This window comes from Xiphophorus hellerii, chromosome 11 (genome assembly GCF_003331165.1).
Source record: "Xiphophorus hellerii strain 12219 chromosome 11, Xiphophorus_hellerii-4.1, whole genome shotgun sequence".
Lineage (NCBI taxonomy): Eukaryota > Metazoa > Chordata > Actinopteri > Cyprinodontiformes > Poeciliidae > Xiphophorus > Xiphophorus hellerii.
Genome location: NC_045682.1, coordinates 5,546,780 through 5,561,304, shown reverse-complemented (window position 1 = coordinate 5,561,304; position 14,525 = coordinate 5,546,780). Strand labels below are relative to the sequence as shown.

General features: G+C 43.1%; 1 protein-coding gene across 1 annotated transcript in view; it reads left to right on the top strand.

The window, feature by feature from the left end:
- The window catches only part of tecta (tectorin alpha), a 36,494-nt gene that overhangs the window by 11,919 nt on the left and 10,050 nt on the right, over positions 1–14,525 (top strand). Inside the window, exons 8-15 of the mRNA XM_032575493.1 lie at positions 916–1,486; positions 2,345–2,955; positions 3,615–4,185; positions 5,316–5,938; positions 8,777–9,434; positions 11,349–11,548; positions 11,991–12,371; positions 14,087–14,373. Of these exons, the coding sequence (XP_032431384.1) occupies positions 916–1,486; positions 2,345–2,955; positions 3,615–4,185; positions 5,316–5,938; positions 8,777–9,434; positions 11,349–11,548; positions 11,991–12,371; positions 14,087–14,373 (3,902 nt within the window). The remainder of the gene's footprint in view (positions 1–915; positions 1,487–2,344; positions 2,956–3,614; positions 4,186–5,315; positions 5,939–8,776; positions 9,435–11,348; positions 11,549–11,990; positions 12,372–14,086; positions 14,374–14,525) is intronic.

The window sequence follows — 14,525 nt, the reverse complement described above, 5'->3', positions numbered from 1 at the left end:
TTGTCCCAATTTTTCCGCTCCCATAATCTTAAGGATGCTCCAGTTATTGTGATGGTCTTAAGATAATCTTTGGCGATATTCCTGCCTTGTGTGTTGTGTGTTAGGAGTAGTCTAGTCCTTTCGGAACGATGATCTAAATTTGGGGATATTCAACATGTTGGATTGTCTTGGCCTGATATTGCAGCATGTGTTTAGCCAATCAGAAAGCGAGGTGAAGGCAACATGGAAGGGAATCCAAAATACTGCAGACAAAACAACTACCAAGGCGCACCAATATGTCCTGAAGACATCTTTATTGTTTTTTCTCCGTTAAACAGAGTTCACAAGCTATCGCCAGCTTCTTCCCAGTCGGCCATGTTTGTTTACTCTGAACTCACGTTTGATCTCTAGAGATTTTGCGAGTTTTCCTAACCCCGGAAAAGCTGCGTTTCCATTACATATATGTGCAGAACATTGTTGATATTCCGCAAATGTCGAAAAACTATTTTGCAATTTAAATAAGAAATGCAATTAAAGTCACATTAATAATTTTGTTCGCAGAATAAGTTATTATAAAACATGCTGTGCCATCATCCTCCTACCACTTTCTGTCGTCTTCTTTGTCATTTTTGCCTGTAGTAACATCGGTTGTTGATTACGACTCATGAGATGCAAAAAAAAAAATGTTTCCATTGAACTTTGGCAAAACAAACCAATTTCAATACTGATGAAAAACCACAGAATGAAACCAATATTGAAAAAACATTGTTTTTTGAAATTGGTTTGTTTTTATAAAGCAAATTTATTTTCGTAATTCCAATTTGCATAACTATATGGTCAATGGAAATGCAGCGACTGTCTGTTTTTTCGGTATCAAACTGAAGCAGTCTGAGTCATTTCTGTCTTCTCAGAATTGAACAGAGTTTCTTTCTTTAGGTGGACGGCTTGATGAAGACATTGCCAGTCCAACTGGAGCTTGGTGCCGTAAAAGTCTACCAGTCTGGAGTTGCTGTTGCTTTAGAAACAGACTTTGGACTGCTGGTGACCTACGACGGCCAGCACTACGCCTCCATCTCCTTACCAAGCTCCTACTTCAACAACACCTGTGGCCTTTGCGGAAACTACAACGACGACCCTGCAGACGATCCCGTGCTTCCGGACGGCTCTCTTGCGGAAAGCGTGGTGGAGTTGGGAGGCAGCTGGCGAGCAGAAGACACCGACTGGAGGTGCACCGATGGCTGTGCTCAGAACTGCAGCGTTTGCGACCCCGTTACAGAAGCCATGTACTTTCGCTCGGACTACTGCGGGCTTATAAACAAAACCGACGGACCCTTTCGAGACTGCAGAGCGGTGGTGGACCCCACGGCATTTGTATATAGCTGTGTGTATGATATGTGCAGCAACAGGGATAACATCACCACGCTGTGCTACGCCATCCAGGCCTACGCTTTAGCATGTCAGGCCCTTGGAGTCACAATACGACCCTGGAGAACGCGCACATTCTGTGGTGAGACGCTGTACGCATTTGGTTAGGCCTGCAGTTAACGATTACTTTATGAATCAATTATTCTATTAAATAATCTGGCAATTCATAGATTATTCTGATGATTAATCAATTAATCGGATTTTAAAAATTAATAATTTACCACTTACAATATCTTATACAAAAATAAAAATACATAAAAAGACAGATAAGTAATTCAATTCATTTTTTTAAATAAGCAAATTAACATTTTATTGCCTACAATGCAATAACTGCATTCCTTAAGCGAGCTGCAAAGGATGCATCTGCAGCTAAAAAATACTTCTTACGTGTGAAAAGCTCAGCTGTTTCTGCTTGACTTAACATCAATGCAGTGTAGTGCTGATTTTTTTGATTAACAAATTAATAATTGGATAGAAAAAGGTGTTCAATAGGAGATTTTATTACAGAAGAAGCTAAAATTGCCACTTGAGTTCTGCTAGAACACTGAAAAAAGAGAATGGGCCTCCAACTTAAAAAAATTATTTAATTCTTACATATAATAAAATTAAGTTTGTCAAACTTACTTTGTTTACTTTTGTCTAGCTTATATTGGTTGGATAAACTTAATTTGATTCTATGTAACAAATTAAATCATTTTTTTAAGTTGGATCATCTGTTTTTTCATAGAAAGTTTTAATCTTAAATGCAAAATTTATCTACTTTTTGTACAGTTAACAATTAATTGATTACTAAATTAGTTGACAACTATTTTAATAAAAAATTAATCACAATTAGCCGTTTCAATGTGGGACTGAAACGATTAGCCGTTTCAGTCCCACATTTGTTTTTCCTCCATTCTGCCTCATCTTACATATTTTCTCTCATCCCATTGGCTCCCAGCTATGTCCTGTCCGGAGTTCAGCCATTATGAAGTGTGTACCACTGCGTGTCCGGCCTCCTGCTCGGACCTTACCGCGCCCCTGTACTGCGCTCACCCCTGCACCGAGGGCTGCCAGTGCGAACCCGGCTACGTCCTCAGCAGCAACCGCTGCGTGCAGCAGGACGACTGCGGCTGCGAACACAACGACCTTTATTACCCGCTCAACCACACGTTCTGGGCCGGCCCCGGCGGGGAGGAAGGCGACTGCTCCCTCCGCTGCACATGCGGGTTTGCCGGGGAAGTCTCCTGTTTCAATGAGTCCTGCAAGGAGGGCGAGGTGTGTGTGGCCGAGCTGGGCTTGCTGGGCTGTTACCCTCGGAGGGAGGGAGTTTGTTCGGTCACCCAGAACTCGGTGACATCCAGCTTTGATGGCACCTTCCTGCTGTTTCCGGATGACAGCTCCTACTACTTGCTGAAGCTGTGTGGTCCGGTACCGGCTAACGGGTCAGTGGTGGAGGTGAAGATTGGCAGGCGGCTCGTGAACAAAGGTCCCACTTGGAAGAGACCTGTGATAGTAACCGTAGCTAACCTGGAGGCACAGATGGGTGGTACAGATTTTGATACGGTAAAGGTTGGTATTGTCACTTTTTATTAGTATCTTTCTGTTCCGTTTTTGTAACCTTTGTGAAACAAAACTGAAGTTATTATCTTTGGACCTAAAGAGGAATAATTTTAGAGGAACATACAGCTTCAGTTACTACAGCTGGAAACTAGAGATCAGGCTGAAATCTGGGTTTGAACCTTCAGAGACACATAAAGACGATTCCATAGTCGGCCTTCTATCACCTGAAGAACATTTCCAGGATCAGAGGACTAATGTCTCAGCATGAGAGAAACTCATCCAGGTGTTTCTCTTTAGTGGCATGATTACTGTAGCAGCGTCTTCACAGGTCTGATTAACAAAGCAAAGGTCCAGCAGCAGCTGATCCAGAACTCTGCTGCTGGAGTTCTGACTAAAACCAGGAAGATAGATCACATCACCCAGCTCTACAGTCCTTCACTGAGAGAAGAGACTTCAAAATACTGTTAGTTTATAAATCACTGAACGGCTTAAAGATCTGCTGCTGTTGGATCCAGATCTCTCAGGTCCTCTGGTTCTGGTTCTACTCTGCGTCCCCAGAACCGGAACCAGTTTTTATGAAGTAAAGCACGTTGTTGTCAGCCTTGTTGCTGAACTGGGTTATACAAATAAATTTGACTGATTGATTGATTGATTGATTTGTGGCGCAGGTGAATGGCGAATCGGTTGTTCTGCCGTTCATCCATCCAATGGAGACCATGATGATCTACAGGGCACCAGGAAATGCGACCGTGGTGGAGTCCAGAGGTCTACTCCGTGTCCACTACACCCGCCAGGGATTCCTGAACATCTCCCTCTCCACCATCTTCTACAACGTTACCTGTGGCTTATGCGGCGTCTTCAACAGCAACGCCACGGACGACCTGCGCCTGCCCAACGGGCGCCTGGCTGAAAATACCGAACAGTTCACAGAGGGATGGAAATCCATTGCAGACGACCTTACATGCAACGGGGACTGCGACGACCTGTATCGCATGTGCACAGACCTTCGCCTTTACCAGAGTCCCTGGATGTGTGGAAACATCAACGACCCGGGGAACAGCTCCTTCCTGGCCTGCCACTCGGTGGTCAACCCTTCGCCGTTCTTCAGGAACTGCCTGTACAACATGTGCATTAGGGAAGGAAACCGGTCGGCCCTTTGCTCCTCTCTGCAGGCGTACGCCACAGCCTGCCAGGATGCCCAAGTGGCCCTCGCCTCCTGGAGGAGTGCGACCAACTGCCGTGAGTATATATTGCTTTACATGAAGGAGATCATTCTTCATGGGGATTTCCCTCTGCTTTGTATGCTAAATGTCACAGTGTTTCCATTTCTTCTTACACACAATCTTTAGTAGGGGAGGTAAAAAGCAAACATCAAGCTCACTGTTCAAGAAGGATGGTCACTAACTGGCTTAAGATAATCCAAACTGTAAAAGGTAGAAGAGACAAATTTTGATCCAGAACTCCAAAATATAGTTTTTTTTCTCTGCCCATAATTAGAAGATATGAAAATTTTGCTTTTTGTAGACCGTGATGGAAGCTACTATCTACAACTGTTACCAGATATTTTAGCCTGACAGTAGCTTTTTCATTTTAAAGCGTTTAAATGGGGGTACACCAATAAATCAGCCCAGATTTCCTTCATTTTGTAAAATTAATATTAGTAATCGGCTGATGCTTAAATGTAAAACCGATCTTATCCACAGATCTTGTCTACCTTTGTAAAGGTCTGAAAATCAGCTACTGTCCTCTTCCACGCTGCCAGATCTTAACACTGATTTAAAAAAGTACCAGTGCTGGTGGAGCTAGTACTTTTCAGTCAGTGTAAGCTGATTTAAACAAGCTCCTATATCTTGCTGACATGTTACTTGTAAGTTCGTTTTGTCTTATTTCAAGATTACCAAGATATTTGCACTGGAAACTAGACAGAAATAGTTGGTAAGAGTTTGTGTTTTTCAGTGTGTCTCCTAAATTTTCAAATTTTCCAGAAAAAACAAGGAAATTTCTTAGATTGTTCTGTTCTAGAACAAAAGATTTCTTAGAGTGAAAAGTCAAAACTTAGCAAAAATAAAACTAGCATTTTTAGAATAATGTCAGAAATGTTCTGAGTCTTAGTATCAAAAGTCAGAAATTTTTGACTTTTGCAAATTCTGAACATTTGCAAAAGTTTTTGTGTTTTTTTTCTAGAAAATGTTTTAGTTGAGTTTTTTTGGCGGAATTTTTTTTTTCAGTATTTTTCTTTCTACAATGGCTCATAATAAATTGTCTTAGTTTCTAGATTTTCTGTTCCAGCTGATTCAAAAGACAGGCTTTGCTTTTAAAACCTATCTCTCTCTCTCTCTTTTTCTGCCTCTATCCTGCCTCCCCATCAGCTCTTCCTTGTCCAGAGAACAGCCATTTTGAGGAATGCACCACCGCTTGCCCTTTGACCTGCACCAACCTGGATGAGCCCGAGGAGCCGTGCCCTCTGCCTTGCCAGGAAGGCTGCCAATGTGAAGAAGGCTTTGCGATGCGGGACGGCCTGTGCGTGGCCCGGAGCGACTGCGGCTGCATGTACCACGGCCACCAGGTGGCCACCAACCAGACTTTCTGGACTGATTGGGAATGCCAGGAGCGCTGCTACTGCAACGGCTCCGACAACAGCGCTTACTGTCAGCTCACACCCTGCCACCCCGAGGAGTACTGCCAGGAGAACGACGGCCTGTACTTCTGCCAGCCACGCACCGAGGCCCTGTGTGTGGCCGCAGGTTACGGCCATTTTCAGGCATTCACCGGCGTGCCGTTTGAGCTTCAGAGCTCCTGTACTCTCAAGATGGCCACCACCGTTTGTAGGCGCAGAGAGCCGGCGGGGACAAGTGGAGTTTTTCCTCGGTTTAAACTGGCGGTTCGCAATGAGGAACGAGACACAGGGCAGGCCATCTGGGTGAGGGGCTTCATGCTGGAGGTCTACGAATACGAGGTGGAGGTTTCTCGAAGCTATAAAAACACTGTAACTGTAAGTACACAGACAGCTGTACAGTATAACCTTTGACCTTTTTCATGTTGTTGCAAGAGGGACGGTGGTGTAACCAAAGGCTGGACAATAAATCAACAATCTAAATCTTGATAGATACTTGATCAATATCAATTTGTTATATATATATATATAACAAATTCAAATTTAGAACCGCACAGCATTCTGGGAGATTTAGGCAGAGCAAAACCTAGCCGCTCAACCTCCTAAGGCTAGCTAAGAAAAGTAGGTAGCATAACTCACTCACTCTTTGGTTACCTAGCAACAACTTATTGAGTAACAGTTTCAAGACTCCCTCCCCCTAACTTCGGTTACCTAGCAACAACCTGCAGAGTAACTGGCGCAACAGCTGTTTATAACTGTATAAAAATTTACAACAGCATGAAGTGAAAACTGAATAAAACAGGAAAGGTCACACCACCAGATTGGAAGTGTTTCAGCTATTTAAAACAAAAAACTGTAATTGTCTTGATTTGTCTTTCAGCCGTATCGTCCAGCCTTAATGTAATCCTCCAATCAATAGGAGGATTACATGTAATCCTCAATAGGATTAGGAATAGCCTAATCAATAGTTTTTTCTTTCTTGCTGAAGGTTTTTCTTTGGATATTTTGCATATTTTTCATTCTTTTACCGAGTCCCAACAATGACCAGAGAAAACTAAGATGTTTGGACGAAACTGCACAATCTCACTAATAGGTCAAATAAGGTCACTAATGGGGCTTTAATGGGGCAGTTAGATGTTCAGAACCGAAGAAGCCTTTTGGATCAGAGGTGAAACATAGCAAGAAACACGAGAAGTCCATTTCTCTTCTACTTAAGCACTTTGGCATGATTCCAAACACCGACCCAAACTGGTTTTAAATGGACAAAGGTTCTCAAATGGCCTTCCCAGAGTCCTAAACTCAACTCTGTAAGGGATTTTTGGATTATGCTTAAACACCTGGGCTCATTCATAAGGAATACTGAGACTAAAAGTAGCTCCTAGCAATGGGATTTTAGGAAAAATGTTCTTTTTATAAACTTTTACCTCAATAAGACAAAAGTAATTCATAAACATCTCAAGAGAACTTTTTAATGTGACAAACTGTTAGAGGAGTAGAGAGGAGGACCTTTAGTTGGTCTAAGTGTGTCTTAAGTGGAAAAGACTGACAGAAAGGAGAAAGATTCTCCATAAAACAGATAGAGCTCTGCCATCGGCAGGCATGGCTGTGTGTCAGTGAATTCAATTTGGTATCAGTTCATCATCATGACTCACTTTCTTAATCCAGTCTAGATTTTATGATCAGTTCACGCTGGTTACTGGGGGTGTATTTATTTTTTTAAATCTCATTTTGTTTGGTGTATCAACCAATTATGGTCATAACTAGACCTATGGATTTATTTCAGTAAAAGATACGAGGCCATATTTTATTTTTTAAGACTGTCATTTGAATGATAGGATGTGAGACTTTTTTAGACTCATATGCTATAAAAAGACTATGGTAAGGTTCACAGTCCTTACCAGTTGGTGGCAGTAATGCTCCATTAAGTTGTTTGCCAACCACAAGAAAACAAGAAGTAGAAAAGGAAACAATCACACTCTCTAGAAGACAACGTCACACCTAGCAACGGGGTTAATGACACCTAGCAACGGCGTCAACAACACCAATTCTGTTGTGGAATGATGCCAGAAGCGTGAAGTGATTTGAACTTGTTTGACAAAGTCAACAATGATTTCAAACTTGTGCTCCTATTCAGAAAATGCATCAATACACAGTTCTTATCTGACATCATACTTCTGGGAACTTTGTAGCTGACAGCCATCTTGGTAGCTTTCTGTAACTAACTGTCATGACAGTTGCTTTGGAGATGCAAGCTTGGAACTAACTCTCGTCTCGTTCATTTCTAATTTATAAATAATATAGGTACATTTCAACCACTACTCGATTACAATTTTTGAGTACTTTGTTTTTGTTGGACTCAAAGCCGTGGTTCACCATCACTTTGAGCTGTGCTTGCCCACCAAGATGGCGGTTCAGTGGCATGGATTCCTTCTGATTCAGACTTGTGGGAACTATGTATAACAGATCAGGATCAACTACTGTCAGTGTGCAGAATCTTTACCACAAATGAAGAGTATCTCAGTTAACTCTAAATCTCTACTGCACTGCAAGTTTTCAGCTGACAACTCGAAGGAATCATCTTCTTTGAGCTGAAATTAAGTTTTTTTTCCCTGTGCAACGATGTGATCTTTAGTACTTTATGTAGATTCAGTTAATAAAATCTGATAGGCCTCTGCTTAAGCAATCTTTGTAGAAATCTGAAATGTTTTCTTTGCTGAGTTCTTCTGAGAACGCCTGTCAAACACCAGATCATTAACGTTGACCTATTTTAACAGTTTTTTCTGCTCTCTGAAGGTCGCAGTTGTTGCGTTTGAGAGGACGCGTTATTTCTAATCAAGCTGATAGAATAACCAGGCAGTGTGGGTGAATTCCTCTTTGATTGGCTTAAGAAGGATCTAATTTCAATAGGCATCTTTTATCAGGCTGGATTGGGCTCAGACGAAACTCTGACCCTGAGCGACACTTGGACCGGGTTCACAAACCAACCAAAAGATCTGAGGACGCACCTCCACATATTAAGCCGCTGTTCACACACACCCACACCGGTCTTCCTTGATTTCGCCCAGTGTCTGTTGCTTATTGCAGTTTCTTGTAGAAGTCGGTCCATTCATCACCTGGGGTTCCCCACATACCTGTAAAAACATGCAAGTCAGCGGGATTAGAAACTCTAACTTGATGCTGGAAATGACTCGACTCAGTTGTACTGTCGTCACTCAGGTCAACAAGGAGCGCCTGTTCCTTCCCTTGAAGCTGGGCCCAGGGAAGGTCAACATCACTTCCTTGGGGATGCTGCTTGTTCTGGAAACGGATTTCGGCCTGAAGGTGTCGTATGACTGGAACACGCTCCTCCTTTTGACTTTACCGAGAGACCTCTACAACGCCTCCTGCGGCCTCTGCCAGGGTGTGCCCTTCTCCCCGCCCACGCTGAGCTCCACGGACTGGGCCATGACCTGGGCGGAGAGGGACACCTTCTGCCAGGTGGGCTGCGGCGACTCCTGTCCACGCTGCGGGCTCGGGGAGAAGAGCATGCCCAACAGCGCCCCCCTCATGGTGGGCGACTCCAGCATGATTAGCGATAACGAGGACGAGCCGAACGGAGTCGCCACCGGCATACGCTTCCACGTCGGGGACGGACTCTACGTGTTCGTGGAGCCGGAGGCCGTCAGGCTGTGTGGGCTGATTGTGGACCGGGGAGGCGCGTTTGCACGCTGTCACAGCAAGGTGGCGCCGGCGTTCTTTTATCAGAGCTGCCTGCAGGACACTTGTTTAGATCAAGGAGCTCTGGATACGATCTGTAACTGGCTGCAGATCTACGCCAGCACCTGCCAGATCCAGGGTGTGCCTTTAACCGGCTGGAGGAGTGACACGCCGTGTGGTGAGTGATCTCATCTACGTTTTAACCCAAACACTGATGTAGAGAAAAATAATCACCCCCTAAACACAATGAGTGGGTTTCTCAGAACTGGTGAAGAGTCTTTAAAGGTGACCTATTATGCTTCCTTGAACAGGTTAGGATCGGTCTATGGGCTACAAAACTTGTTTATTGCATGTTTTTGCACAAAATCATTCTTAGGAAATGAGATTTCAGCGTGCTCAGTTCTGCCCAGTGAACTCCTTTCATGTCTTCAGGCCTCTGTTGCTTTAAATCCAAATTATCTGCTGCTAGCCCCCCAAGTCAATGTTTAGACATGAAAATGGCTACAAACAGATGCGCAACAATACAATCGTACATCTTTGAAAAGCAGAAGTGGAGCCTCCTGCACAACCAGCAAGAATGCAGTAAGTGGTTTCTGGATGGTGAGTCAACAACAAAACATTTTTCTTTTTCAGCAGTCTTTGCAGAGGTTGCTAAGTGACGGGGGGTGTAGCTCTGCTGGGGTTGCTAGGTAACGGTGCAGTGCCTGCTGATTTGTTACATTACATTCCGGATGTTGCATTTTCCAGTCACCAAAAAACAACTGACTGGGTTTTTTTTTAAACACTTGGACTGTTTTTAGAAGCAGATGAGGCCCAGAAGAAAGAACAAAAATGTGCAAAATGTGAATTTTGCTTAAAAGGTCCCCTTTAGTGTAGAGTCCTGTGAATAAGTAAGTACGCCCTGATCAGCTGACGCAAAGATCTGGTAACGAGTCTTTAACATCACCTTTGTCCCACTCTTCTTTGCTGAGTTGTTGTAATTATGTGACTTTGGAAAGTATCAAACCGTGAACAGCCTGTCTGGATTTCAGTGCCTACTTTGACTAGACAACCCTAAAACCCCAACATATGTGTTTTAGAACCATTGAGTAGTTGACCTGCTGGTTTGTTTTGGATTATTGTTGGACCCTGTCATGTAAGGTGAAGTAGCAAAGGATTCCCAGATCATCATACTGCCACCACCATGTTTGACTATAGGTATGAAGCTCTGGTTCTGATTGGTGAGTTAGGTTTAAGCCCTAAACTTAACATTTTCCCAGGAGTTCTGTGACCATCAAGGTGTTTTTTGGTAAATGTGATGGATCTTTGTGTTCTTCTGGGTCAGACGTGGTTCTGGTCTTGAAGCTCTCATATGGAGCCCATTTTCTCCCTTTCTTATTGTTGGATCATGACCTCTGACCTTAACTGAGTCAATAAGTTAAATCATCGTTTTCTGATGTTATTTTTTTCTGATATTCTAATTTTTTGATGAGCTGAAATGTCGATGTAACAAAAGCTCTTTACAACAATCAATACTGAGCCTGAGTGTCCGAGTCGGATTCTACTCTAAAAACGGATCTTTACAGATGTTGATGCTCATGTATCTAAATGATTTTGTTATCTCTACGTTAAATAAAGTCTTTGCTGCTTTGCATTATATTATTAATGGTAGCCATTAATACCATTATGTTGACCCTCCTGTAGATTAGTACCAGAGGGCCACAGTTCACTAAATCAACAGAAAATGATTTAATGAACTGAATCTGTTAATTAATTAAAATTTAAAGCAAATAGTTTCATAATGTATTAAAATGCGCATATATTTAAATATTTTATTAATAAACACATGTTTTCTTAATAATACTGTAGTTTATTATGTATTTAAATATTTTGTGGGTGTGAAGGTCGGCACGTCAGTGGGCGGGGCTAACAGTTGGTCAGTCGTTTAATTGGTCTGAAGGAGACCTTCTGTGAAGGTTAAACCAATCAGATGTTGGGATCTACTTTATGAACCACAGTGATGATCTAATAAATAATCACAAAAGATAATCATATTTACCGTAAGAGCTTCTGTTCCCAGTTTGTAGAGTAACCTGCTGGTTTCTACTCCCAGTCCAGAGCTGTCCTCCGAACAGCCATTACTCCAGCTGCATGTCGGTGTGCCCGCCCCAGTGCGCCCCCGCCCGCGGCCAGCGGGACTGCAGCCAGGACTGCGTGGAGGGCTGCCAGTGCGACCTGGGCTACGTGCTCAACGGCAAGAGCTGCATCCTGTCCCAGAACTGCGGCTGCTACACCGACGGAAAATACTACGAGGTCAGTGTCCACTGGAAACGCTTTTTAAACGGCCCTGGATTTCTACATGTTTCCCTCCAAGAAACCGTCCTAAGTTTTAAAGTGGTTATAGTCAACAGGTGTCGGCGCTTTTTAAGCTTTTCTTTGGACTTTGGCTGCTTTTCCTCTGATTTTCACTCCTTGTACCGGAACATGATGTCACATTCTTCAGTTTTTAAATTTTTAATTCATCCACTTAAGCTTCTTGTTTGCCTTATTTTAAAGATGCAAGAAAACTAAAAAAATATGAGATTTGAAAAAACTATATGTATATATTTTTGAGTCTGTATAGTCCAGTTAATGATTAATCGATTGTTGAATTAGTTGACAGTTAATTCAATAATTAGCCCTAGTCTACTGTATGAAGAAATATTTTTTTCCATGATGGTAACTCATGCTAACGTCTAAAATGTTTCGCCTTCAGCCCAAACAGCTGTTCTGGAACAACGACTGCACCAAGCGCTGCCAGTGCATCGGGCGGAACCTGATCCAGTGCGACCCGCGGCGCTGCAAGGCGGAGGAAGAGTGCACTCTGCGATTCGGGGTCCGGGGCTGCTTCGCGCGGCGCTCTCAGCACTGCGTGGCATCGGGCGGCGGCGTCTTCAGGACCTTCGACGGGGCGTCGCTGCGTCTCCCGGCCTCCTGCTCCTTCGTCCTGTCCACAAACTGCCGCAAGCTGCCCGACCTCTCCTTCCAGCTCATCGCTAACTTCGATAAATGGAGCACGCCCAACCTCACCACCATCTCTCATGTCTACCTCTACATAAACGAGGAGAACATACTGATCTCTGGCAGCACCGTCAAGGTAACAGTGGTTTCCTGTCTGCAAACTCAAAGTAAGACAGACTTTTACATACTTAAATAACTGTGAGCTTGTTTCAGTTTTGATTGGATTTGTTTAAAGTTCATCTGTTTCTCTATAAGAACTCAGGGGGAGTGAATCCTATTATAGCACATTTATGCTTCATTTTTTCCCCTAATGAATTTGTTTTCTGCTCGAATTGTGCAGGATGAATGTCGTCATATGCGAACAATAGTGAAAGTGGAAATGGCTTCTCAAAGTTTTATCTTTCACATCATAAAAACATGAAGTTTTAAAAGGAAGCGTAAACGTTTTGATGCTTCTAGGCCTCATTGAAGCCTGGACTTCACTGTCGTTCCATTCTGAGGTGTTTTGAAACACTTTAAAAGCCAACATTAGAGGATGTTTCATGTTGTACATGATACCTCAAAACGACCCGTTCAGAACAGTCCAAAAGTCTGTAGTCGGCTCTCATTTTATAACATTTAGCTTTCAAACAGCCAGATTTAAATTTAGTCTTTTAAGGTGAACTTAGTTCTTTAGTTTTCAACCTGTTGTAACTATCTAACCCTGAATAGCATTGCACAAGCAGACTATCACTAACACAGATTAGAGCTGTTAGTTTTCAGAAAGACGGAATTATAAGCAAAGCGTTTTTGCATCACTTTTGGGGTTTTTCTGTTGGCTCTGTTCTGGGAAACCTTTAACAACCGACCAAACAAGGCGATCCAGAGCTAATCTCCATTTACCCCCTTTCCTTCTGTCCAACTTACCAGCTCCCTCTTTGTGGAGTGACCTCCAAGGCATTCGTCTCTCACGAAGGTAGATGCTGAGCTTCTTCTAGCCTCTAATCCTGGTGTTTGTTAATCCTACTGAACCTTTAGTTAGTGATCTGGTTTGTATTTGTGCAGCACGTCACCTCAGATCAACACCACACACTTGATCTGAGGTGATGGAGGTCAGAAATCCAACCTCAAGCAGAGCTGGATTCTGCTGTTTGGACTGAACCGCACCAGTCCGGTTGTACCTGGAAGTCAGAATCTCTGAGCTCTGAGTCTGAATAACAAACGCCTTCTGATGTTCTGACTCGGAGAGTTTCTCATCACACACAAACTTGTATAAATCCAATATGGCCGCCACACATGTATAAAGTGGCAACAGCTGCCATCATAATCTGTCTAGAGCTGCAAATGTAACATAATATATAAAAAATGAAATGATGATTTTGGATAAATATCTAGGAATGTTTTGGGCATTTTTAAGGAACCACAGTTTTATTTCTGTTTTGCGGTTTTGAAATAAAAAAATAAATAAAATGTTTGCAGAAAGAGCACTAATATGTTTCTTCTATAGGATGTGGATGTTTGTAAAAACATAAAAAAAAAAATATATATATATATATATATATATATCTAAAAACATTTCTGGCACTTTTGTGTCATCATTTTGTGGAAATTGAATGCAATTGTTACTTAAAACCTGCTAAAACTGAATTTTTTTTATTATATCTACAATTAAACCATTAATTGATTCTTTAGCCAGAGTTATTAAGAGCCATTGTGAAAGGTCTAAAGAGCTGCAGGTTACAGACCCCTGGTCTAGAGGGCCACATAAAAAGCTATGGCGGGCCATATTTGGCCCCCTGACCTTGTGTTTGACACTGTTGAACTCTGGCGACGTTCTTGTGCCTCTAACTGAAAACCGAATCGTCCCTCCAGGTGAACGGGACGCCCGTGTCCGTCCCGTTCCTAACGGGCCTGATGACGCGTCTGTCCACGTCTGAGGGCTTCATCGTCATCGACACGCCGCAGGACATTCAGGTGCGCTACAACCACTTCAACACCCTCAGCATCACGATGGGCCAGCGGCTCCAGAACAAGGTGTGCGGCCTGTGTGGAAACTTCAACGGAGACCCCAACGACGACTACATCACCTCCAGGGGCAAACCGGCCGTCAGCGCGCTGGAGCTGGCCCAGAGCTGGAAGACCAACGGCATGCAGAACAGGTAGAGATGGAAACCTTTCATATTAGAGGAGAAACCGTTTATAGCAGAGCGGGTAGCGACAGAAACCTTTTAAAAAGCAGAGCAGGTGATGATGGAAACCTTTCATAGATTGTCCCAACAGTTTGTGAAGCTTTGCTGAGTTTAATAACTCA